The sequence below is a fragment of the Salmo trutta genome, chromosome 15 (assembly GCF_901001165.1).
Source record: "Salmo trutta chromosome 15, fSalTru1.1, whole genome shotgun sequence".
Classification (NCBI taxonomy): Eukaryota; Metazoa; Chordata; class Actinopteri; order Salmoniformes; family Salmonidae; genus Salmo; species Salmo trutta.
This window is the reverse complement of record NC_042971.1, coordinates 18,174,085-18,201,087: the sequence shown is the minus strand read 5'-3', so window position 1 is coordinate 18,201,087 and position 27,003 is coordinate 18,174,085. Positions and strand designations below refer to the sequence as shown.

Sequence of the window (27,003 nt, the reverse complement as noted above, 5' to 3'; positions counted from 1 at the left end):
GTCTCTTTCTCTTGCCAATAACGAGGATGTTGGCCTTGTTCGGTGTTCGCAGTATATCCTTTGCGTCCTGCTTGTTGAAGAAAAAATCTGTGTCTAATCCGAGGTGAATGATCGCTGTCCTGATATGAAGAAGCTCTTTTTTGCCGTAAGATACGGTGGCAGAAACATTATGTACAAAATAAGTTACAAATAATGCGGAAAAAAACCCACATAATAGCACAATTGGTTAGGTGCCCGTAAAACTGCTGCCATTTGAAATGGTCAGGTCAACAGGAACTATTATTAAAGATATGCTTTACTTTGAAACACAGATAGAGATGTAGTAGTCCCAGAGTTAATGATCCAAGGTCAGTTTTGCATTTCACCTCCTGATTATTATGATGACTGACGGTGTTAGAGGGCATGATTAAGCTTTGTTTTTTTATTCTATCTATCGATCTGTCTCTCATCTGCAGGTATGTTTTGATATGAGAGAGGAAGCCAGTCCCATCATCGCTGCCTCACCCGCTGCCTAACCTTCGAGCCGACTGGGAGCCCAAGGCTGGTTAGGAGACACCGCTAGAGACACTATGTAATTGTGATGAACTGAGAGAATATTAGGGTAGCACAGCAATTCATTAATCATAGGCTGTATTCCCTGCTCCTCTGTTTTACCTCTTTCCTTTTCTGTCTTCTACGCCTCTCCCCACCTCCTCCTTCTTCTTCTTTATTTTTTATAATGCACACCATATGTGCATTGAAGTACAGATTGAACTTGTATTTATAATATAATATTTATAATGCATGTATTATGTATTTATAACAGCTGGATAATGAACTTTCAATAAAGCGTTTCACCTTCTCCACTGGTTGAAATGAAGTATCTCATTGAAATACTACAACTATCCTGTGTCCTCAGATGAATGCAGATGAAGGGAGTTAGATATGCATAGGAAGTGGAGTGTACTGTTTTTTTCTGTATATATGAATTACAAATCAGCCTTTTACATAAATAATGTTTCTAGTCTATTACATAGTTACACTGTGTAATCATTGATGTCCCAGGAGCAGGAGTGGTAAACACTGTTGAAGTGTATAATTGTAATAGATACATGAAGACACAGCATCATTCAAAGAATGGAGTTCGATACACCTGGTATTGGATATGACTGAAAAATAATGTCTCACAGAGATTCATAGCTGAACCACACCTTTATTTGCCAAGGAAGTGTACATGATCAGTGAATATATTCAATGTACATACAGGCTACAATGTATGGGATCTCATGCATGGTAATAACTACAGTACGTGTATATAGGACTTGCATCCTTGGCACAATAAAGTTATTATATTCTACTCAATCCATAGGCTTCATTAATGCCATTCAGACTTGAAGTCGATACAACAACTATGATAGCTGAGGCTCATAGGTTCTGAACAAATATTCATACCAATCGTTTTAGGGTCCATACACAGATCGGCTACATACTGTAGCTAGCTACACATCCATAGGCATAGTTATTTTTATCCTCCACTACACAATAAGCAAATAAATAGTTAGCTAGCTATGTTACTTCAGCTGCACTGCATGGAAAATAAAAGCAAGGCAAGCTTACACAATTGTACATTCAATTTGCAGTAAATGCTTTAACTTGCATTCACTGTTTCACAAGACGACAGCCTGGTTTGCTGGTTTTCTCAGGAGTCCCTAAAACATTAAACAACACGAATTACAATTTCATACTCATGTCATAACACTAGTTAGCTAATGTGAACTAACTCACTTTCGTACACCGCGCTGGTCCGTACAATTGAACTTATTTTAGCGCCCAAAAAACGTAATACTTCCAGATCAACTGTAATATCAATACCATTGTAAAGCACAATTTCTCCCCTTTACAACAAAATCAATGATGAGATCTTCATGATGCCCATCTCTGCATGATTCAAGAAGACAATAAGCTCCGTCGCGTCTTTTTAAAAATAGCGGGTGGGGAAGCCAAACCTATGGCGTGATAGTGAGAAGGAGAGATGTCGTGTGGGGAAACTGCTATTTTCACTCGATCTATCCAACTTATCACCTTATCGCCTCAAAAATTTTAATAAAACACTATAAAGAGTTATATAATGTGTCATTACATATCTATTTGAAGGTTTGTGTCGAATTTGAATCGGGTTTTTAAGGCGGTGCTAAAGTGATCTTCAGAAGTAAATAGCGGCTTTTGAGAGTCATGATTGCTTGCAGTGATGACACAAAGAAATGACTAGGTATCCCCCCCTTACCTTGTCCCTTTCTTGTTTTTAAACGGTGAGAGAAGTGCTACACCTGGTGGAGAGAGGCTGTAAGACAGAATTAGTTGCTTTATGCGTGCTGTACGCCATGACACTTCACGATGTAACATACAGCGTCGGAGGGGTCCGTTTTTCCAATTTTTCTCCGATACTATAGAGCCATTACCATGTCAATCAACGCTTGAATAGATACGTAGTTCACACCCCAGATGTTGTCATAACCAACCTTTCAGTTACTGGCCCAACGCTCTAACCATATGGAGACATTGATACACCGTGATCCAATCATATGCATAATGACGAGATGCTCATGTCTCTGCCCTAACAATGTGAGTTGTTGTCCCAAAGGCGGGAATAGGAGTGAAGAGTTGTGTTTGAATACCTATACTAACATACTGTATACTACATACTTAATGAGTATATACTACATACTACATACTATTAGTTCATTTTAGTATACAGTAAACAAACGGTATCCTTTCAGTTGAATGTACTAGCGCTTCGCCTGTATACCAAAAGTTGATTCTGTTGCTATGCAACTTCTTGCTAGCTTGTTAGCATAACAAGTTACTTGCTAGATATCTTACGACTTCATTACCAATGTCCATTAAGAACGCACAATGACTATACCACTTAGCTAAGCTAAGAATGATGTAAATAATCAAGTCAATAAACGTTAGGCAGTTAGTTTGATAGCATATAGTTAATATACTGGCATGTTTGATGTATTAGTAGCCAACTAAAGTTAGGTAGCTAGATAACATACCGGAACATACAAGCAACTGCTGTAATAATATGCTATGCGGTTCGTAAGGCTAGTGTGCCTAACAAATTGTCTGCCAACGTAACTAAACTTATTTGAAAGTCATTAGTTTATTACATTGCTCAACATTTCTTAAGATTTGCCGTAATTAGTTAAAGCAATGAATTTGTAGCCGCTCTCGTCGGACTTCGGCTGCATATTTTCCACAATTTTCTTCAAATCTGAAAATGTTGTGAAGCCACACCCGTTTTCTGAAGAATTGCATTATGGGCCCAAAAAGCACAAAAATAGTGTCCACTGCTTGTATACTTCGTATTTTGGCGAATGTAGTGCGACATCTGCAAACTTTTGGCAAACTAACTATATCCATACTATGACCAATTCGCATACTACATACTCAATTTACAGCACAAATAGCACAGTTAGTGGGATAGTATGAGTATTCAAACACAGCTAAGCTTAGGTCTGCATATTATGCCAATAGAAATGCATTGGACTTATTCAGGAAAGATTTTTGTGAGAGTGAGACTTCTCACTTCGCCCCTTCCTCTCTGTTGAAACTAGAGTGAAACAGCGCCTATCAGCCTACTATATTTTGCACATGTATCTGATTCTGTCTGGCCAGAAAAAAAGTGTGACATGCCATACTCCTTTTGTCAAGACATAATCAGATACATGGTCTACACATAAGGAGTGAGAGGGACACTGTTTCGCTCGCTCAGAAGCTTTATCTGAGCTTGATGCCTCTTTCTGTCAAGGCTCGTCTCGGTCAAATAAATGATCAATATTTCAATATTTTCTTTGGAAGGGCAAGGAGGTAAGGTAGTGCAGGCCAGGCCCCCTAGGGCCCGCCCATAACGCCGGCTCTGCAGGGCAGTCACGTTGACATTGACATCTCTTTTTAAAGTGAGCCTAAACATACATGTGGATATAACCTGGTATTTGTCACTTTCATAATGTTATAATATGCTGTGCAAATCTCTACTTTTGTGAGGGCTTCGTTTGAGATAACTGCAGTCACAGTCACTCCAACTCCAGTGCTCTTTCCTCACGCTGCTGCTGCTGTAGTACTGTACTTGCGAATGTGATAAGGAGTGGCCAATCATCATGCAGCTAGCTTGTCCGGTAGGAATATGTGTTGGTGTGAAACCGCTCGCGCTGGCACTGCAAGGGCATGTGTGCACTCGCAACTGTAGAGGTCCCCGGTTTTCAGCGGGCTGTGCGCATACATATTGCACCCGCTTTGTATCCTGTCGAATGAAGAGAGAGTGAGGGGGCATAATTACGTATCCTGCAAGAACGCAGTCATGTATTCTCGGTTAGGTGGAGTGGAACTCTAATTAATTTACCGGGTGTTCTGTGAGAGATAATGAAAAGGTGCTGCTATATTTGTGAATGAGCACAAGGACATTGGGAGAACGTGTGTGACAACCTGTGTAGCCTACCTATATAGATAGATTGCCCCACTAACTTCAGTCGTTCTATTCCGATTTTTTTTTTTCAGATTTGAGGGCACAGGTATATGATTTCAACTCATTTAGGGGAGCAAGAAGTCGTCGTTTTCTGCTCGTTTGTGTGGAATTTTTGTTCCAGCTGAGAGTCTGGAATTTTCGTTACAGATGAGAGTCGTGATGTCTGGCTTATTTGACACATTGTTTCTGGGTAAGTTCAGTACATGAGCCACGCGCTTTTATATTCATTAAATAAGACTTGCTGAAGTATAGCGCAATCCATTATAGTGTACATGTGAAGTAGCATAGTAGCCTATGCTATACTGGGCATTATAGCGTTGTAGATGGTATTGTAATCGATATCATTTTCTACAAAGCCCTCGCAGTTTTAAGATGTGTTCAAATCTCTCCATTGCAAGAACCTTGCCCTTCATCCCAAGCATATCTTAAAACTTAGCTATTGTGTTTTCTGAAGCTCAGTCAACATCATGATAAATAATGTAGCCAAGACTATCATTACGAAATCGATTATACATTTGCATATTTGCCCGTATGCTCAAATTGCCCTAAGGTTCATTGATTTGAGTGTCCAAAAGATATTTTGAACACACTTTAAAATGTATAGGCTATTGTGTTTTTAGGCTTTTTCAAAGCTCCTGTTTCCAAATGGTATTCAAGGTGATGATGAAACACAACTTCGGAGTAATATCACAACTTATTTCCATTTGACAGTCTATTGCGGGATCCAATAGCCTATGCGTAGTTATGCTGAACAAAAATATAAATGCAACATGAAACAATTTCAACGATTTTACTCAGTTACAGTTCATATAAGGAAATCAGTCAATTGAATAAAATTAATTAGGCCCAAATCTATGGATTTCACATGACTAGGCAGGGGCACAGCCATGGGTGGGCCTGGTAGGGTATAGGCCCACCCTCTTGTGAGCCAAACCCACCCACTGGGGAGCCAGGCACAGCCATTCAGAATGAGTTTTCCCCCACTAAAGGGCTTTATTACAGACAGAAATAGTTTTATCAGCTGTCCAAGGGGCTGGTCTCAGATTATCCCGCAGGTGAAGAAGCCAGATGTGGAGGTCCTGGGCTGGCGTGGTTATACCTGGTCCTGGTCTGCAGTTGTGAGGCCGGTTGGACGTACTGCAAAATTATTTAAAACGACGTTGGAGGTGGCTTATGGTAGAGAAATTATCATTCAGTTCTCTGTCAACAGCTTTGGTGGATATTTCTGCAGTCACCATGCCAATTGCATGCTCCCTTAAAACTTGAGACATCTGTGGCATTGTGTTGTGTGACAAAAATGCACATTTTAGAGTGACCTTTTATTTTCCCCAGCACAAGGTACACCAGTGTAATGATCATGTTGTTTAATCAGGTTCTTGATATGCCACACCTGTCAGGTGGATAGATTATTTTGGCAAAGGAGAAATTCTTATTAAAGGGATGTAAACACATTTGTGCAACATTTTTTAGAGAAATAAGCTTTTTGTGTGTATGGAACATTTCTGGGATCTTTTATTTCAGCTCATGACACATGGGACAAACACTTTAGATGTTGCGTTTATATTTATGTTCAGTAAACATTCCAGGTATTAGGCTATATAAACATATTAGGTCGCATACTTCCTCATTTCTATATTGCTATAACATGTTATAACTTCTATATTAATTGTTTCAGTTGATGAGTGGGTGTCAGGAAGCTGCAAAGTTATTAATTACCTAAAATGCTAAAGTTGTCCATGATTTGATTCAAACACACAAACTTTGGGTTGCTGGCAATGATTTATACAGTGCACTCGGAAGGTATTCAGACCCCTTGAATATTTCCACATTTTGTTGCATTACAGCCTTATTCTAAAATGTATTAAAAAGCTTTTTTCCCTCATCAATTTAGACACATTACCCATTAATGACAAAGCAAAAACAGGTTTTTAGAAATCTTTTGACATTTATAAAAAAAAAAAAAAACTAAAATCACATTTACATAAGTATTCAGATGCTTTACTCAGTATTTTGTTGAAGCACCTTTGGCTGCGATTACAGCCTCAAGTCTTCTTGGGTATGACGCTACAAGCTTGGCACACCTGTATTTGGGGAGTTTCTCCCATTCTTCTGTGCAGATCCTCTAAAGCTCTGTCAGGTTGGATGGATAGCGTCTTGCACAGCTATTTTCAGATCTCTCCAGAGATGTTCGATCAGGTTCAAGTCCAGGCTCTGGCTGGGCCACTCAAGGACATTCAGAGACTTGTCCGGAAGCCAGTCCTGCATTGCCTTGTGTAACAGTGTAGGTTCCGTCCCTCTCTTCGCCCCAACCCGGGCTCGAACCAGGGACCCTTGCACACATCAACAACTGACACCCACGAAGCATCGTTACCCATCGCGCCACAAAAGCCGCGGCTCTTGCAATGCAAGGGGAAACCCTACTTCAAGTCTCAGAGCGAGTGACGTCACCGATTGAAATGCTATTAGCGCGCACCACTGCTAACTAACTAGCCATTTCACATCGGTTACACTTGGCTGTGTGCTTAGGGTCGTTGTCCTGTCGGAAGGTGAACCTTCGCCCCCAGTCTGAGGTCCTGAGTGCTCTGCAGCAGGTTTTCATCAAAGATCTCCTTGTACTTTGCTCCGTTCATCTTTCCCTCGATCCTGACTAGTCTCCCAGTCCCTGCCCCTGAAAAACATCCCCACAGCATGATGCTGCCACCACCATGCTTCACTGTAGGGATGGTGCCAGGTTTCCGCCAGACGTGACACTTGGCATTCAGGCCAAAGAGTTTTCACTTGGTTTCATCAGACCAGAGAGTCTGGTTTCGCATCGTCTGAGAGTCCTGTAGGTGCCTTTTGGCAAACTCCAAGTGGGCTATCATGTCCCTTTTAACCTGTTGAGGATCTTATCCCGATCTTATCCCGGTATTGGGATTCATTGTCATGTGACCATGGCGGGGAATTCAAAACTGCAAGAGTAATCATTTCAAAAAATCAAATAATCAACTATTTTCCTCCATTTGAAAGATATATCTCCTAAATCTAACCACGCTGTCCGATTTTCAGAGGCATTACGGAGAATGCATAAAGTTAGGTTATGTGAGGAGAGTACATTGACAATAGCTGCGTGTAATGTTTAGCCAATTCAAAGAAGGGCATCAACAGACAGAAAACTAGCTAGAATTATGCACTTACCTTTGACAATCTGCATCAGATGACACTCATAGGACATTATGTTATACAATACATGCATTTTTAGTTCCATCAAGTTCATATTTATATCCAAAAACAGCATTTACAGTCGCGGTGAAATTCAGAATTTTTTTCGGCTCGAATGCACCCAGTGAATCCAGCATTACAAATCACGGAATTACTATTCGAAAACATTGGTAAATTATAATATTGTCATTCAAAGAATAATATATTATCATCTCGTAATTGCTACCGAAGGGCCAGATCTCAAAATAACTTTACTGGGAAATCACATTTTGTATAAACTGGGTACTATGCTAACAACAATAAGCTATATGCTAAGCTAAGCTAAGCTATACCGTTAGCATTAGCATCATCTAATATCGATAATAACATTCTAAATATCCCCTTACCTTTGATTATCTCCATCAGAAGGCGCTGCCAGAGATCCCAGGTCCAGAACAAATGTGGTTTCTTTTGACAAAGTTCATAATTTATGTCCAAATAGTTAGCGTTCAGTAGGCTCCCACAAAATGAGGTGGGCAGTGTAAAGTCACGTCGAAAAACTAAAGAAAACCTAGTAAATAATCTATTTACGTTTGTTTAAACATGTCAAACGTTGTTTAGCACTAATCTTTTGTTCCATTTTTAACGTGAAACATCAGTAAACATCAGTAATATTTTCACACAACCTATCAAGTGTCTAGAATAAACGATAATGACAAAGGCACTCTTCTCAGATTCATGCGCAGGCGCAAAAAATGAAGTGATGACGTGTCAACTTGTAAGCTTTCTTATTCGGTCTGTATTTATCACAGATGCTTCAAACAACTTTCTAAAGATCGTTGACATCTAGTGGAAGCAGTAGGAGTTGCGAACTGAATCCTTTCTCACTGTGGTATCTTTAAAACAATGACACTAAATAGTACAGCCACAAAATTCTCATTTTTTTTTATCTATTTTTCTCAGGTTTCTGCCTGCAATATGAGTTTTGTTATACTTACAGACACCATTCAAACTGTTTTAGAAAATTCAGAGTGTTTTCTATCCGAATGTGTTAATAATATGCATATCCTAGCTTCTGAGTTGGTGTAGGAGGCAGTTAAAAATGGGCACATATTTTTTTCAAAATTCTCAATACTGCCCCCGTGGCCCGTAGAGGTTAATGAGGAGTGGCTTCCGTCTGGCTGCTCTACCATAAAGGCCTGATTGGTGGAGTGCTGCAGAGATGGTTGTCCTTCTGGAAGGTTCTCCCTTCTCCACAGAGGAACTCTGGAGCTCTGTTAGAGTGGACATCGGGTTCTTCGTCACCTCCCTGACCAAGGTCCTTCTCCCCCGATGGCTCTGTTTGGCCTGGCGGCCAGCTCTAGGAAAAGTCTTGGTGTTTCCAAACTTCTTCCATTAAAGAATGATGGAGGCCACTGTGTTCTTGAGGACCTTCAATGCTCCATACATTTTTTGGTGTCCTTCCCCAGATCTATGCCTCGACACAATCCTGTCTCGGAGCTCTATGGTCAATTTGTTCGACCTCATGGCTTGGTTTTTGCTCTGACATGCACTGTCAACTGTGGGACCTTAAATAGACTGGTGTGTGCCTTTCCAAATCATGTCCAATCAATTGAATTTACCACCAGTGGACTACAATCAAGTTGTAGAAACAATTTCGAGTCTCATGGCAAAGGGTCTGAATATTTATGTAATTAAGGTATTTCCGTTTTTTATTTTTAATACATTTGCAAAAAAATCAAAAAAACTGTTTTTTGTTTGTCATTATGGGGTATTGTGTAGATCGATGAGGGCCATTTTTTATTTAATAAATTTTAGAATAAGGCTGTAACGTAACAAAATGTTGAAAAAGTCAAGGGGCCTGAATACTTTCCGATTGCACTGTATATACGCTAGATGACTAATAAAGGGTGCTGTGTTGAAGCTACTGCACCACCATCTTGGCACATCCCCACCATGGTAAAACATATTTTGGAAGCTATAGAAATGCATTTATTAATGTATACATTCATTTTCATTTTCCTAAGTTTATTCTATTACGGGCACCTTAATGCATACTTTTAAATTATATTATGTGAGCTTAATAGAAAAATTACAACATTCACAACATTTTCCTTAAAGTATATTTTTTGCATTGACTAATGTTGCTGTCCCCGCTACAACAATAAATACTTAAATACATGTAATTTTGTCCTTGAAACTTTTAATTGAAATACTGTAGAATTCCATTCATTTCCACTGGTCGGCCAATATGGCAAAGCATCTCAATGGTCAATACATAGCATCAGCAATCCAGGGTTCATATACGTCATTGTTTGCTAGATGTTCTGGTAAAATTTTGTTTTTGGCTTAAGTAACCTTCTGTCTTTTGTAACCATACCAAACGTAACATAAAATACTAATTTGAGGCCAGTCTGGTGTGTCACGTGAGGAAATAATGGCTGCATCAGCCAATATTGTGGATTGCTGACAACATGACCATTTTGTTTGTATAATTTTGGTTTTGAGTTGGTTCTTTGGTTGACCTATTTTATTTAACCTTTTTTTAACTAGGCAAGTCAATTAAGAAAAAAATCTTATTTACAATGACGGCCTATAGGTCTATCGAAGTATGGGCTTGGACTATTTGAATGATTTGTCCACATTGTATAGCCTAATTTAATCAGCTATGGCATGTGAGAAGTTGTCGAGAGAAAACAATAGCATGGATTTTTGTGATAACAGCTTTTTACTGAAAATCCCTGGGAACACCTTGTGTGGAGACTGCAGTTTAGGTAATCTCACCAATGTACAGTAGGCCTATACTATTATTGACTTGGAAAGGTTATTTTTTTATATATATATCATTATCTGAAATGTTTTACATTCATATGGGATTCAGCAATACGAAAGTAGCAGCGTTCCAGATTGCGCGGTAGAAAAGTAAAGGTCATTTTCTGATTGAGCCAATATGTGCAGTAGGGACCAATTCCGATTTTTGTGTATTTCCCGGGACACCGAGAAATATGAATTATTCCCGGTGTTGAAACTTTTGATAGATTTTTGGGAAGATGATAATCCCTAATATGCAGTGTTTACCGTGAATGCAGTCTCCGCTTGTCATGAAAGGTGCCGTGTTGAAGGGAAGACCAAAATGCAGCGGGTATGTGGATACTCATTCTTTTAATGGAAAAAACGAAAAGCATCCACAGGAAAAACAAAACAATAAACAGTACTCACAACTAGACAGTGTAGCAGGCTCAATAAACTCAGTGCTCACAAACAATTACCCACAAACACACAGACAAACACACCCTACTAATATAGGACTCCCAATGAAAGGCAACTCAACACACCTGCCTTCAATTGGGAGTCCAATCCCAATTAACTCTACATAGAAAACAAACCTAGAACCTATACCCACAACTAACTAACTAAACCTAGAAATACATAAACACAGAGCAGTGCCCAAAACCCCCGGAATACATAAATAAAACAACCTACTACCTACACCACCAACCCAAACCTGTCAGGGATTTCTTCGTCGTCAGACGATATGGCGAAATTAACGTCGGAAAATGAGGACCAATATGCAGCAGAGTTGAGATAGTTCATTTTGAACGTTTAATAAACTCAAAAGATGAACATACAAAAATAACAAAACGAACTCACGATATACTGACAGTCCTGTTAGGCTCACACATGCTAAACACGAAACAATCTCCCACAAATATACAGACAAACACACCCAACTAATATAGGACTTCCAATCAAAGGCAACACCAAACAGCTGCCTTCAATTGGAAGTCCACCCCAATTAACTCAACATAGAAACAGATTACCTAGACTAAACATAGAATTACATAAACAAGGAACAGTGCCCAAAAACCCCGGAATACATAAATCAAATGCCCTTTTTAGAAAAACCACCACCCCGAACCACATAAACCAAATACCCTCTGCCACGTCCTGACCAAACTACAATAACAATTAACCCTTATACTGGCCAGGACGTGACAAAACCATATAAAACAAATACCCTCTGCCACATCCTGACCAAACTCCAACAACAAATAACCCTTAACTGGTCAGGACGTGACACCGCTATTGCATGAACATTGGCTTTAAATTGAAATCACACTGTAACGCTGAATTTCCGCTGAAACGGATTGAATAGAGTCCTCAGTCATCCTCAAAGTTCTCCCGCACTATTTTGTTTGTGTGTTTACAGTCGGGTCGATCATAATAAATTGGTGGGTGCTTATATTTGTCCTATATTTCATTTACATTTACATTTTACATTTACGTCATTTAGCAGACGCTCTTATCCAGAGCGACTTACAAATTGGTGCATTCACCTTATGATATCCAGTGGAACAACCACTTTACAATAGTACATCTATATCTTTTTTGGGGGGGTTAGAAGGATTACTTTATCCTATCCCATGTATCATTGTGAATTGGAAATGTGTTCTTTGCATATCCCAACTCCCCTTGAGACACCCTCAGAGAGTGGGGTTGCGTCCAGGGTTTGCCATTATCAACGGTGACCCTGGAGCAATTAGGGTTAAGTGCTTTCCTCAAGGGCACATTGGCAGATTTTTCAACTTGTCTGCTCGGGATTCAAACTAGCAGCCTTTCGGTTGATAGCCCAACGCTATAACCGCTAAGCTATCATGCCTTCCCACTGGGCACGCACTAGTTGAATCCATGTTGTTTCCACATCATTTCAATGAAATTATGTTGAATTGACATCTGTGCCCAGTGGGTTGAGACGTGTGTGTGTGTGTGGTGTGGTGTGTGTGTGTGTGTGTGTGTGTGTGTGTGTGGTGTTGTCCCAGTCTCGCTGAACCGTCGGGGTGGATGGGGCACACTCCGGAAGGGGCATGCCATCGGGACGGACGGGGCACGCCACCGCAATTAGCCTGCTTGTCCATGGGGTGATGAGACGGAGCTTTCATTAGTTGCATTATGGCAGTGAGTTAGACAAGCCATGCAACCCGGCCCGAGCATTAGAAACAACACGCTTTGGTAGTCAGTTTGCCTCGGAGCATTTCAAACAAAACAAGTAGGTTAGGTAGTGAGAAAATAAAGATAATGTCATTAATGAGTGTGATCCAACTTTGTCATTAATGAGTATGGTCACAGAACTGTATATAGGCGTAAGTAAGTTTTCATTAAAAGTAATTTTGCTTTTGCCTCTGATAAAGCCCTGACAGTAGCCTATATGCTCTCTATGCTAGGCTATACAGTACATCTGATTGAGCTAACAACCTCTTTCAGTATATAGGCTAGCCTAAAAATTCTAGAATGATTCTGACCTTGTCTTTATTCATTCAAAGGCCGGTCATAGGCTCACACCTGAGGGTATGGAGATATCCAAACAGTGCTACATTGTATTATTATCTGTTATGTTCAATATCCTCCCACCCAGATGATCAGTGGAGTACAGTGGAGTACAGTTAAAGAAGCCTTTCACATTGAATCATCTCGCCACCTCCCTTTTGGAACAAGCTGGTGCCCTCCAAAGGTTTTTTTGATGACTGACTGGGACGGTGAATAACCCTGGCACCATTCATGTGTCAAAGAGCTAATGGGGAAAATTAGTCTCCTTTCTACTTGCAGTCAGTGTTGCTCCCCAGTTAGTTCTCCCCTCGGATTTGTCTTTCACCCAGTCACTTGCTGCCATTTCACACTCTATTTCTCTTTCCATTCTAAATGCTCCACATATGAAGTATCGCACTTGTAGGAATGGAGTCCCACAGGTCGCACATGACCATATCTCAAAGAATGACCTTTCCTGCAACGTAGCCTACATACACGTGTATAAACCATTTTGTGTGATCTATCAAGTTGAATGCAAATTTAAAAACCATATCTCTCCCCTAGTCTTGGTTATATTTAGACTGCATCTCCAGGGGCAGGCAAAGCAACTGTCAAGTGTGGAGATGACACAAGCCTCTCTAGTCTCTAGAGCCAGCGGTTAGGAAGTGACATATTGCTGTGCTGCTCTGGCCTCAAATCACTGGCACTCACTGTCTCTTTCTCTCTCTTTCTCTTTCTCTCTCTCTGTCCTCTCTCTCTTTCTTCCCCTTCTCTCTCTCTCCTTTGCTCTCCCCCTTCTCTCTTTCTCTTCTCTCTCTCTCTCTCTCTCTCTCTCTCTCTCTCTCTCTCTCTCTCCTGTCCCTCGTTCTCTCTCTCCCTCTCCCTCTTTTTCTGCCTGTCTCTCGGGTGGAAGCTGCAGTCAAGTGGCTCTAGATAGGAGCTCTGTTGTTGTCTTACAGTGACACAGGGGATATCTGTCGACTTTGACACAGAGGCGCCTCACCTCACGCACACGCCATCTTCTCTCCAAATCAATTAGCATTCACTTTGGGCTCGACATTAGCGTCAGGAAAACATTTTTCCCCTTCAGAAACATGTCATAAGATAAGGAAATAAAGTGGATTTTAAGGTTATCTCATTGATCTTGCCAGTTCTGGTCTTGAAAGGGCTTTATTGTGTAGGTGAAAAGAATAACATTTTTCAGATTTTCATTTAGAGTTAATTCACGTGTACTGTTGTTCCTCATCCCATATGTTTTATTGTCAGATTAGGCAACCTAATCATAGTTACATGTATGGTTGCCCTGGTATGAAATGTGTGGTATGGAATTCATGCTCTGCATACATTTTAGCAATTTGATAGATGATGTGTATTGGATGCTCTGTAGTTTTTCCTGTCATGCTTTTAGTTATTTTAACATGTATATTGTTTGTTGACTCCTCTTGTCTCATCCTCTTGTCCCAAAAATGTATTTAATGTCTACTGCTGTCAATTGTGTGACTGTCTTGTAATGTCAACTCAACTGTATAGTCTTACGTCTGTAATGTATTTTTTGTTGTGTGTATGGACCCCAAGTAGACTAGCTGTTCTTCACACTAAAAGGGTACCCCCATTCAAGCTAATGTGCAGTCATTCTGACTGCGACGTTCTAACAGTGTAATTCATACATTTCATATGTGTTGTCGCAAAAAAGAATATGTGCTTGTGTTCATGAAGGTAACATTAGAATACGAGGGAAATTATTTCAAATAACACAATAGCATTTCCATTACTTTATATTACTGTATGCCAGTCGTTCCCATACTTTTTTCAGCCACGACCCCATTTTGATATCTGAAAATTCTCTCGACCCCAACCATGTGGAAATAATTATGTAATTAACAGCCATGTTTACTTTTTTATTTGGGGCTATGGTAGTCAATTGCAGATTGAGCTTGTCTTCTCAACTCACGATCACATACTTTTAATGTGGGGCTATGACATTCAATTGCAAATTAGTCTGACATAATTTCTCTAATGCTGCGTTCAAAACAACTGGGAACTCAGAAATCTCAGAATTACGACTTCAGTGCATTCAAGACAACTGGGAACTCGGGGAAAAAACTAACTCCGACTAGGGAAAATCGCTTTGAACAGTCATCCAACTCAAATTCCAAGTCGGGATCTCGGGCCTCTTTCTAAAGCTCTGACTTTCCGACCTGAAAATCCCTGAAGTCATGATTTGACCTCGTTTTTTTCCAGATTTCCCAGTTTTCTTGAAAGCACCATTAGCTCACTACCATTAATAAGATGGGTGTGCCTGATGTATGTCGTGTTGGAACTTCTCAAAGTCAGGGGGTGTGGTCACCAGTGCGCACCTCATCTCTGCTGTCACATTCAACCTGGATCGATTTTTGGTTTTGGCACTCTGCTTGAATTTTATCTTTTAGATTTCAATAATGTTCATTTAGATTTTTAAGGTTAACCACATTACAATGATTTTGAGATACAAAGACAATATATATATATATATATATATATATATATATATATATATATACTACCGTTCAAAAGTTTGGGGTCACTTAGAAATGTCCTTGTTTTTGAAAGAAAAGCAAAACATTTTGTCCATTAAAATAACATCAAATTGATCAGAAATACAGTGTAGACATTGTTAATGTTGTAAATGACTATTGTAGCTGATTTCTTATGGAATATTTACATAGGGGTACAGAGGCCCATTATCAGAAACCATCACTCCTGTGTTCGAATGGCACATTGTGTTAGCTAATCCAAGTTTATCATCTTAAAAGGCTAGTTGATCATTAGAAAAACCTTTTGCAATTATGTTAGCCCAGCTGAAAACTGTTGTTCTGATTAAAGAAGCAATAAAACTGGCCTTCTTTAGACTAGTTGAGTACCTGGAGCATCAGCATTTGTGGGTTCGATTACAGGCTCAAAATGGCCAGAAACACAGTGGCGTCCACTAGTCCCCGATGGTCACTCTGACAGAGCTCCAGAGTTCCTCTATGGAGATTGGAGAACCTTCCCGAAGACAACCATCACTGCAGCACTCCACCAATCAGGCCTTTATGGTAGAGTGGTCAGACGGAAGCCACGCCTCAGTAAAAGGCACATGACAGCCCGCTTGGAGTTTGCCAAAAGGCACCTAAAGACTCTCAGACCATGAGAAACAAGAGTCTCTGGTCTGATGAAACCAAGGTTCCACTCTTTGGCCTGAATGCCAAGCGTCACGTCTGGAGGAAACCTTGCACCATCCCTACGGTGAAGCATGGTGGTGGCAGCATCAGGTTGTGGGATGTTTTTCAGCGGCAGGAACTGGGAGACTTGTCAGGATCAAGGTAAAGAGAGATCTTTGATGAAAACCTGCTCCAGATCGCTCAGGACCTCAGACTGGGGCAAAGGTTCACCTTCCAACAGGACAATGACCCTAAGCACACAGTCAAGACAAAAGTGGAGAGGCTTCGGGACAAGTCTCTGAATGTCCTTGAGAGGTCCAGCCAGAGCCCGGACTTGAACCCGATCGAACATCTCTGGAGAGACCTGAAAGTAGCTGTGCACTGACTCTCCCCATCCAACCTGACAGAGCTTGAGAGGGTCTGCAGAGAAGAATGGGAGAAACTCCCTAAATACAGGTGTGGAAAGCTTGTAGCGTCATACCCAAGAAGACTCAAGGCTGTAAGGTGCTTCAACAAAGAACTGAGTAAAGGGTCCGAATAGTTATCTAAATGTGATGTTTTATAAAAAAATGTATTATACATTTGCAAAAATGTCTTAAAACCAGTTTTTGCTTTGTCAATATGGGGTATTGTGTGTAGATTGTAGAGGGGGAAAAAAACATTTGATCCATTTTAGAATAAGGCTGTAACATAACAAAATGTGGGGAAAATCAAAGGGTCTGAATACTTTCCGAATGCACCGTAAGTGTCAAAATAGTCAATTATTCATATGCTACATCCAATACCATAGCAAATTTCTTTGTTTCCAGGCGTCACATTCTCGCTTCTTTGTCATCAAAATGGAGGTAACGCGTAAAGCTCTCCATATACACGCTCTTTCCACCGAATGCTCCATGGTTATTAAGGATTGAAATGAATGCTTCCAGTTCAACTACAGACAGATCCCAGGCAGTGTCTCCTTGCTCCCTGTGCTGGTGAGTGCATAGCTTTTTTGCTTGAGATGTAGGGCCTGCTGTCTCAGTGATTACGTTTTGTGCTCATTATCAGCCCATAGTCACCAGCTTGTTCTTTCTTCCTGTCTGACCGTTACATTTTATGGTGGCACAGACACCTGCTCAGTGCGCATCGTTCTGGCTTTTTTTGCGCTTAGGCCTCGGAGGTGTAGGTTCAGGATGAGGCTCAGAATCAGATGAATAATCATCAGAGATGTCACGATTAATTTCTTCCCCACCATCTGAGTCGTTTTCTTTCAGATCTTGTTGCAGCGATAACACATACTCTTTGAAAAAAGTGCTATCTAGAACCTTAAAGGGTTCATCATCTGTCCCCAAAGGAGAACCCTTTTTGGTTCCATGTAGAACCATTTTGGTTCCACCTTTCCACAGAGGGTTCTACCTGGAACCCAAAAGGGTTCTCCTATAGGGACAGCCCAAGAACCCTTTTGGAATCCTTTATTCTAAGAATACATCATGTGCATCCATTCGTCTTGGTCTTCTTGCCATTTTAAATTACACATACTCTCACTGTGTACTCCAAGTAGGCTCGAGTAGACTGATAAAGCTTGGATTTGTAGGAGTGATCTAGGGTACAAACCATTTTGAGGTTATAATTGGAATATACCAATACAATAGAATTACCCGCCCTGTTCATCAGTCACAATTGGTGATTACATAATTCTGCATCGTTCACTTCCCCTCGCTCAACAACTCAACCATTCTCCCCATCATATTTTACTTAATTTATTTAATCCATTGTTATGTGTGAAATTAGTTTCGGTATGGTTTAGGGTCAGTTTCGAGTTCATTATCAGGGTGATTATTAAATGGGCACGGCACCTTCCCCTGTTGGGAGAAGGAGGGGCAACAAGGGAAAACAATTTAAAAAATGAGATGCCCTCCTTAAACTGGTTATAACTTCTGATCTGTTTGTGATATTACGATTCTAACAACAGCAGTGTGTTATATAGACTTAGTTTAGAAAAGTCAAGGGCAGTCAAATTCATGAGCAGTCAAAATGACTGCTTTAGCGGTTCTAGTGTTAAAGTTGTTCTTGCAGTACTGTGACCCACTAAGGAAACCTCACTTTGAGCTGTGAGTGATTAAATTAGAACCAGATTGGGAGTGCAGAGGAACAGGAACTGCTTTCCTTTACTTAAGTGTTGAGAGATGTTTTTGAATGGTTTGAGTTTACTGTAATTCAAACCAAATGCTTTCATAGTGAAAAAATAGGGCTGATATTCATTTCCAAAATATTTATCCTGCATTATCAACCCCACCCTGCAGTTCTATAGACTAGTGTGTGTGTGGGTGTGAGATTGTGTTTATCCATGCATCCACATCAATTGCATGATTTACTGTAATATTTGCGGGCTTGGACTTAACTATAAAAACAGGGTAGTACCAAAGTACTTAGTGAAGTAAATATCCATGAAAGTCAAATATAATGGGTGATGGAATTTTGTGGTGATTCATTCCATTGCTGTTCATTAATGTTCATTTACTTTAGTCCAAAAACATCACTGTCACTTCAGCGTACATTGATGGGGTATTATCTAGTGTAGTCAATTGCAGTGTATTAAGTTTAATCTTAGGCTTATGGACTATTTTGACCAATTTACAAGAGATCATGGCATGATGAGAAGTACACTCATTGAAGCCACATCTATGGTGTCCATATTTGGATAGCCTCAGTCTCAGCAAGAAGTTGTCCTAATATGGACACCACACATATCTTACATGGTTATAGTCACTTTACCTTTCAGAACCAGTACCTTGAAGGTGACACTGCTGTGCATAGGGCTTCAACTTTGTTTTTTGGATGATGAAATGTGTTTTATGCACAGCAGAGTGCCATTAACTCCCAATTGAAGGGGATTGCTCCAATTGGCTATGCGTGTCAGAAAGAAAGTGCCTCAACCTTCTGTGGAAATGAAAGGTAAACACAGTGGGGATAAGATGTATCCTGTTTGTGCTAGGATATTAATTAACCTATTATTAAGCTTAGGTTAGGGAACCTCCGTGGTTATAGAGTAGGCTTCTCACAGTCGGCCCTTTTTTTGCCCGTCTTCTCTATCTCGCTCTCTCCGAACTGATGATACCACCATCCCTGTTTCTTTACGAGTCGTTAGACTTAACATTGAGTTGAAATTGAGACTTTTTCTGCCGTGCTGGACATGCAGATGTGTATCTTTGCTGGTTTTATGTTTCTGTGTTGTGGTGGTTGGATTCTGGGCAGGCGTAGCACAGGCCCTCCGTAAGTCATAATTAACAGACCTCACAAAATTCACTCCATTGGTCTCATTTAAGGATTTTGTCCAATGGACCCAGACTGAGGTAACACAGACTCCCTCAGGGAAACTCCCTGAGTTCGTATCCCATCATTTTAAGGCCTGACATGAGTTCCCTCTTTGGAAGGGAAAAAAAAGCCATTGCGGTTGTGTTTATGTACTGCAACTCCCTTTTATAGCAGTAACAAATTGAGCCTGTTTTGGGATTTAGCGGAAACGTGTGCGGCTAACGCAGGTGCCACTGTTCCCAACCCCCCTATTTGCTGTCTCTCCTGTGTCTATTCCTGGCCTCTTTACCTTGGTGATTATGCGGTCTGACAGGCTAACTGCCGTGTACATGGCTTCCGGAGAAGACAAAAGGCTAAGGTCCCTCTCAGATGCCTACCCTCTCTTTGTGTTCACTGAAACGTGGCATTTAGGAAAAGACATGCCATTTACAGGAGTCAGAGTAACAAAAATAAATCGATGTTGCTTTGAAAATGTTTAGATTTTAAGGTATGATATTTAAGATGTGACATATAGGATTGTGTCGTTATAATGCTAGAAAGGGCATCTCTGGTTCATATTTTGTGCCCTGTTTTGGAATACAAAGCTTCTGTGGTAGTGTATCTGCTTTTTCTGTACCAGTGAATTACATTAGTCAGATAGCATGGCATCCTCATTATTTTAGCTGTGTTATTTCCCAGTGGAATGATAGGAGATAACAAGGGCCTGCCACCGTCTTACGTTACGCCATTAATGACTGCAGACGTTCGTCTCAAAAAACAAACATTTCCTGTCAGGAGGGGAAGATGCCATCCACTCTATTAACGTCTACACTTGGATGCACTCCTAACATTAAATAATGAGGAAACACAGGACCTTCCATTTCCCTCACCCTCCACAATCCCCCAAGCCACTGTGCACCAACGAGTTGAATCAACGTTGTGTTAACGTAATTTGTCAATGTATTGTGACGTGAAAATACGTGGAAAATAAATTGGATTTGAAGAAAGTATTTAACTGTTGTTTTGAGGGTGAAATTTCAACCACAAAATGATGTCATCATAGACAAAAATATGTTGAATTTGTATCTTTTGACAATTGGTTTTATGTTTTCTTTACACAGCACCCCACAAACACAACACAAAAACAAAACGCCCACTATACAACACATTCCCCAAGGTGATCAACATATGGTTTCCAAATTTCGTCAAACACTTACGGTTTTTGTTTAGTTTTATGATATGAAAAATCCAACGGAATGTAGCTAAATAGTTCAGTCCTCGAGTTTCTTATTAAGGGTGAATATGAGGCTTTCCAGTTGATGGCCATCCATTTTTTTTTACAGCAATTAGACCTAGATTTCAAAACTTTCACTGATATTGATTACCAATATTTACATTAACCAACAGACATAATCGTGGAGATGGATGGATATAAATTCCTAGACGCAATGAAATGATAGCATATACTGTAAATTATCCCAAAATGGTGTCAGTTTATCACAGGCCCACAGCATATGCAATAGGTTTCCTTTGTGCTTTTGACATCTCCAACAGAGATGTGACATTTCTGGGAGAATTACATGCATTCTGGCAGGAGTGTAGTAAGTACTATGAATTATCTTTAATTGCCGTAGTTTGTCTTAGGATGTAGGAGCAGGTATGAACATTTTTACATAACTCTGACCAATGGTACTCCTCAATTTCTTCCTTTAGATCTGTTTCCCATTTTGTCCTCATACTGTAGGTTCTGAGCCATCCTGTAGATTTTCGAACAACCCTTAAAATAACTTGGCAATCAACTTTTTTGGCTTAGCGGCTTCTTTCAGTATTCTTTCTATGCTAGATGCCTTAGGTTCATCCAAATTCTGTTGAAGCGATTGAATAAGATTTTTGAGTTGAAAGAACTTAAAGAATTCGGCCTTGGATAATCCAAAGCTTTCTTGTAAATCTTTGAATGATGTTCAAAATTCATGATGCCACTTTGGAACCAGGACTTAAAGGTGTTGTCATTAATGGAGGTAAGGTGGGTGCTGTTATTCCAAATAGGGGTGGGTGCCTGGCGATATTGGTTCTTTCCATCGCATGAATTTATGTACATTTTCCCAAATAATAATGGCATTGAGAATCATTGGATTGTCTCTTTTTTTCCTCAATGCCTTGGACCCAAAGCAGTGAATATATTTTAGATCATAAGGCATTACATTTATGGCTTTGATACTCCCCCATGGCCAAGGATAGTCTGCTGACCATTGTTTAAGTGAACGCAGTTTTGCAGCCCAGTAATATATCTTCATATGACCTAGTCCAAGACCTCCAGCTTTATAGGGTAAGTGTAAAACAGTCAATCTGACTCGAGGTCTTTCCATTCCAAATAAGGTTGGAGAGCAGGCCATTTATTTAATTTAAAAAGTTGGATGAAATTGAAACTGTCAGGGCCTGGAATAAATACATCAACCTTGGTAATATATTCATTTTGATTATGTTGACTCTACCATAGAAATAGGGAGAGATCTCCATCTCTGAGCATTGGATTCAATCTCATCTCACCTTTTTTGCACTATTGGTTAGAGCCTGTAAGTAAGCATTTCACTGACAGGTCTACAGCTGTTGTATTTGGCGCTCGTGACAAATAAACTTTGATTTGATATTAAAGGAATGTAATTGATCTTATATGCCTACTCCAGATTGCATGGTATCAATATGCTCAGGTGTTTCATATGTGTCTTTGTCCATTTCCACTTAATTGTACTTTCTAAGCTTGAGAAATCATAACTGAAATAATGCCTATTTTATTTGTTTATTTTTTTTACAATATATTTATTGTCATTTTTTTTACAATTTAACAATCATCAGCAAAATCTGACACAGATAATACCCCATTATTCCTCCCACCTACACATAACCGCATGCTACATGGGAGCACATCGTGCGAAATCCTTCCCTCTCCAACACATGAACATCCCCCTCCCTCCCCTCTGCCGGTATTAGCTTCACTGATTAACAACAAAAAAACTAAAATGAATGACCTTCACATCCAATGCTAAAAAATACATTATTCAACGCAAAAACAAATAGTAATAATAATACATTAATGAAGAAAATAATAATGAGGCAGCTAAAGTGACAACTCTAGTGTTAAGGGTGTGTACTGGAGGCGAAGTCAGGTGCAGGAGAGCATTTGTAGTGTAGTTAACAGGAGCACTTTTTATTTGGGTCCAAACGAAAGCACTGAAGTGCAGAAGACATTCTGTTCCGTATGAACCCTGTTTGAGTGAATCAACTTTTGCATTACTGTTTCAATGCGAAAAGCCATCACATTAGCAATGATTTTGTAATCCACATTCAAGAGTCATACTGGGCTGAAGAATTTTCATGACAATTCACCCTTGTCTTTCTTTTTAAGTATGGTGATTGTGGCCAAACATAGTTCTGGGGAAGTTCATTTTTCTCTAGAGCTACTCTAAGCATAAGTAACATGGGCTTTAGTCATTTAGGTCAAAAGTATAGAGTATAGAATTCCACTGAGAATCATCATTATCAGGAGATTTCCTTTTTTGTAGATTATTGAGGGCCTCCAACAATTCACCTGGAGTAGTGTTTCTATCCATATCATTTTTTTCTCTGGTTCACTTATAATTGGTAAAATGGCCTTATTACGGAAATTGTCCATATCCTCCTCTGAACTTTTGTTTTCGGATTGATACAGTTTGTGGTAAAAAAAACACAAAAAAAACGGATCCATTGTTATGCTACCATCTGTCGGTTTGAATGCTGTGGATGATACGTTCCTCTTTCTTCATTTGCCAAGCAAGCTTTTTCCCTGCAATTTCACCTTGCTGAACATACTGTTGCTTAGATTTCATGGTAGCAATCTCTGCAGATCAAATGATTGTGTTATGTTCGAGCTTCAAAGTGTTCAGCTGTTGAAGGTTGTGACAACATTTCTTTCTATGTCATGAATTTTCTGTTGTAGTATTTCTTATTCTTTATAGGTGTTATTTTTCTTATGTGAAAAGTAAGACATGATATAACCTCTCATATATGCTTTAAGAGCTTACCAGACATAAGTTCAGCATACTTCATTATCTACATTTATTTCCAAAAACATGTCTATCTGTGTGTTGAGATATGAGGCACACCCCTTCTCTCCAAGTAGCATTGTGTTAAGTCGCCGTGTCTTTGCTATTGGCATAAGAGGTTTGAGCTTTAACATGAAAGACAACGGGCAATGGTCCATAATTACTCTAGGAAGGTATTTACATTCAGAAACCCAGTCAATTAAAGAAAGTTTACAAGTTTACAAAAAAGGCCATTCTTGAATATGAGTTGTGGACGTGAGCGTAATAGGAGTATTGGCTTTCAGTTGGATGTTTATATCTCCACAGTTCACATAGACCATCTCTTTTGATGTTGCGGTTTAATACCTCAGACGTGTTAGAAGAGGATATAGTTTAGATGATGACTTGTCTAGAGTTGCAACAATCATGTTTGTCTTTCCCCTCCAACCCTTTCCCTTTTGATGCTTCCGGCATGTATCTGTCCAGCACTGTTGCACAGGTGAGAGAGCAACCTTATTGGTGCCTCCGTAGTGACCATTCCCTTTAATGCAGGTTATTGGTCAGTCTCTATGCAATACAAAGAAAATATATACAGTATAGTTATGGCCAGACTTACAGTAAATACGCTCTAGCCACACATTTCCTATTTCATGTAAGGTTATGAAGGTGAAAAACATAAATATAGAATATGATAATACGACGTATGATTCCATTGGTAGGTATATTTTGCCCAACTAGGACTAAATGAAAGACTTGTAAAAGAAGATGAAGCACGGGAGCTTCGTGCTCCGCTCCCATACCCATTCCCAACCACTGCGGAGTGAGTGTTAGTACTATGTGTCCATGCTATGTGCAGTCAACTAGCATAATTAGCGTTTGTGAGTAAATATAGTGATTGTTATTAAGGAGTCCTGTCTAGAGCTGGTTCTACCTTCTGAGACATATGAGAGACCCTTCTAAAGTACACAGTGCATTTGGAAGTATTCTGACCCCTTTACTTTTTCCACATTTTGTTACGTTACAGCCTTATTCTAAAATTGATTAAATTGTTTTCCCCTCTTTGTCAATCGACACACAATACCCCATAATGACAAAAAATGCCCAAAAAAAACAACTGAAATATTCTATTTACATAAGTATTCAGACCTTTTAATCAGTACTTTGTTGAAGCACCTTTGGCAGCGATTACAGCCTTGAGTCTTCTTGGGTATGATGCTACAAGCTTGGCACACCTGTATTTGGGGAGTTTCTTCCATTTTTCTCTGCAGATCTGCTCTGTCAGGTTGGATGGGGAGCGTCGCTGCACAGCTATTTTCAGGTCTCTCCAGAGATGTTCGATCAGGTTCAAATCCAGGCTCTGGCTGGGCCACTCAAGGACATTCAGAGACTTGTCCAGAAGCAACTCTTGCGTTGTCTTGGCTGTGTGCTTAGGGTCGTTGTGTTGTTTGAAGGTGAACCTGCACCCCAGTCTGAGGTCCTGAGCGCTCTGGAGCAGGTTTTCATCAAGGCTCTCTCTGTACTTTGCTCCGTTCATCTTTACCTTGATCCTGACTAGTCTTCCAGTCCCTGCCGTTGAAAAACATCCCCACAGAAGGATGCTGCCACCACCATCCTTCACCGTAGGGATTCATCAGACCTTGTTTCTCATGATTTGAGAGTCCTTTAGGTGCCTTTTGGCAAACTCCAAGCGGGCTGTCATATGCTTCTTACTGGGGAATGTCTTCCGTCTGGCCACTCTACCATAAAGACCTGATTGGTGGAGTGCTGCAGAAGTGGTTGTACTTCAGGAAGGTTCTCCCATCTTCACAGAGGAAGTCTGGAGCACTGTCAGAGTGACCATCGGGTTCTTGGTCACCTCCATGACCAAGGCACTTCTCCCCTTATTGCTCAGTTTGGCCCGGGCGGACAGCTCTAGGAAGATTCTTGGTGGTTCCAAACTTCTTCCATTTAAGAATGATGGAGGCCACTGTGTTCTTGGAGACCTTCAATGCTGCCGACATTTTTTGGTACCCTTCCCCAGAGCTGTGCCTTGACACAATTCTATCTGGGAGCTCTACGGACAATTCCTTCGTCCTCAGGGCTTGTTTTCGCTTTGTCATTATGGGGTATTGTGTTTAGATTGATGAGGACAAAAAATATTGAATCCATTTTAGAATAAGGCTGTAATGTAACAAAATGTGGAAAAAGGGAAGGGGTCTGAATACTTTCCGAATGCGATGTACATTTATAATTTTTCCTGGCCAGTGTGATTGTCCTAAATCTTTCTTTTTTAAGCCGAAGGAAAGGAACAGGTTATCCCTCTCAGGGTCAATTATAAGAGACAGGGTTCACAAGAGGTGCTTGAGGTGCTGAAAGTACTTGAATTTGGCTCTCTGAAATTCAAGTACTGGAATGCCTTGAAAATCAGACATTTTCTCAAATTGGTACTTGAAAAGTACTTGAATTAAAATGAGAGGAGAACAGATAATGATCAAATATGTTTATGAAAAATATTAATTTCCAGGCAGACTACTGAGTTTTATTTCCTCTCGTGTTTCACGCTGTGGTTGCCAGGCGTGCTCGTTCCACCCACTCAGCCAGGCAGGTACAGAACTGACAGATTAGGTGCCGCCAAACGTCATATCAATAGCTAAAATGCCAGGCAAATGTAGATTCATTCCTGCCTTTTATGCGTATGGAACATTTCTAGGAACTTTTATTTCAGGTCATGAAACATTGGACCAACACTTTACATGTTGCATTTTATATTTTTGTTTAGTATAGTTTACTCACCTTTTTTACCACTACATCCCTGGACCCAACCATGCCTACATCGTGTAAGGTGCAAAAAATGCTTCAGACTTTGACATTGCCAGCATGGGTGATTTGGCCCTGAAGAGCCACATGAAAGGGGAAAGATAAACCTCTGCATCCTGCGCTGGCAGCAGTTCCACATTATGTGACTTTTTCTCAGCAACAACCTCCGTAGCTTTTTTTTGCCAATTTCCTCCTTCACAAGGTGCTCACGAAAAAAATCATCAGTACTGACTTACCATTCATGTATGTAGTAAATAAGTAGTGAAACAATGTTTTATTGAGTAAAACTTGTAAGGTAGTGATTAAAAGATCACTAAAGCCTTGTTCACACTACAGGCCTTAATGCTCAAATCCGTTTTGTTTTTCAAATCCGTTTTGGAATATTGTCTGTCCGAACAGCAAATTAGAAGTGACCAAATTGGATTTGTGTGTGTTCAGACAGCAGTCATTTTCTGACATGGCTATGCTAGTTGTCATAGTAATGACGGGTATGTGCGCAGGGGTGTAGTCTGATTGGTGGTGGTGTTCATGCTTCCTATCACTCAAAAGTTATGTAGCAAGCAAAGGTGACAACAATGCCTGCCATGGACGTTTCCCAGTTGCTTTGAATGTTCAAAATCATAGTGTAAGATTATTTTTAAAGTCTCAAAGGATAAAATGATCCAACTTTCAAAACAAGTCCTTTTTGGCTAGCCACAGCAGCCAA

The 27,003-nt window shown here is 40.1% G+C and overlaps 1 protein-coding gene across 2 annotated transcripts in view; it reads left to right on the top strand.

Annotated features, from left to right (window-relative positions):
• Window positions 1–4,125: 4,125 nt before the first annotated feature.
• Window positions 4,126–27,003, top strand: part of LOC115148586 (CXADR-like membrane protein) — a 134,199-nt gene continuing 111,321 nt past the window's right edge. The window contains exon 1 of one of the 2 annotated variants that reach the window (XM_029690608.1): window positions 4,126–4,697. In XM_029690608.1, the coding sequence (XP_029546468.1) occupies window positions 4,655–4,697 (43 nt within the window). In that variant the 5' untranslated portion in view covers window positions 4,126–4,654. The remainder of the gene's footprint in view (window positions 4,698–27,003) is intronic. The other variant, XM_029690607.1, reaches the window with a different exon arrangement.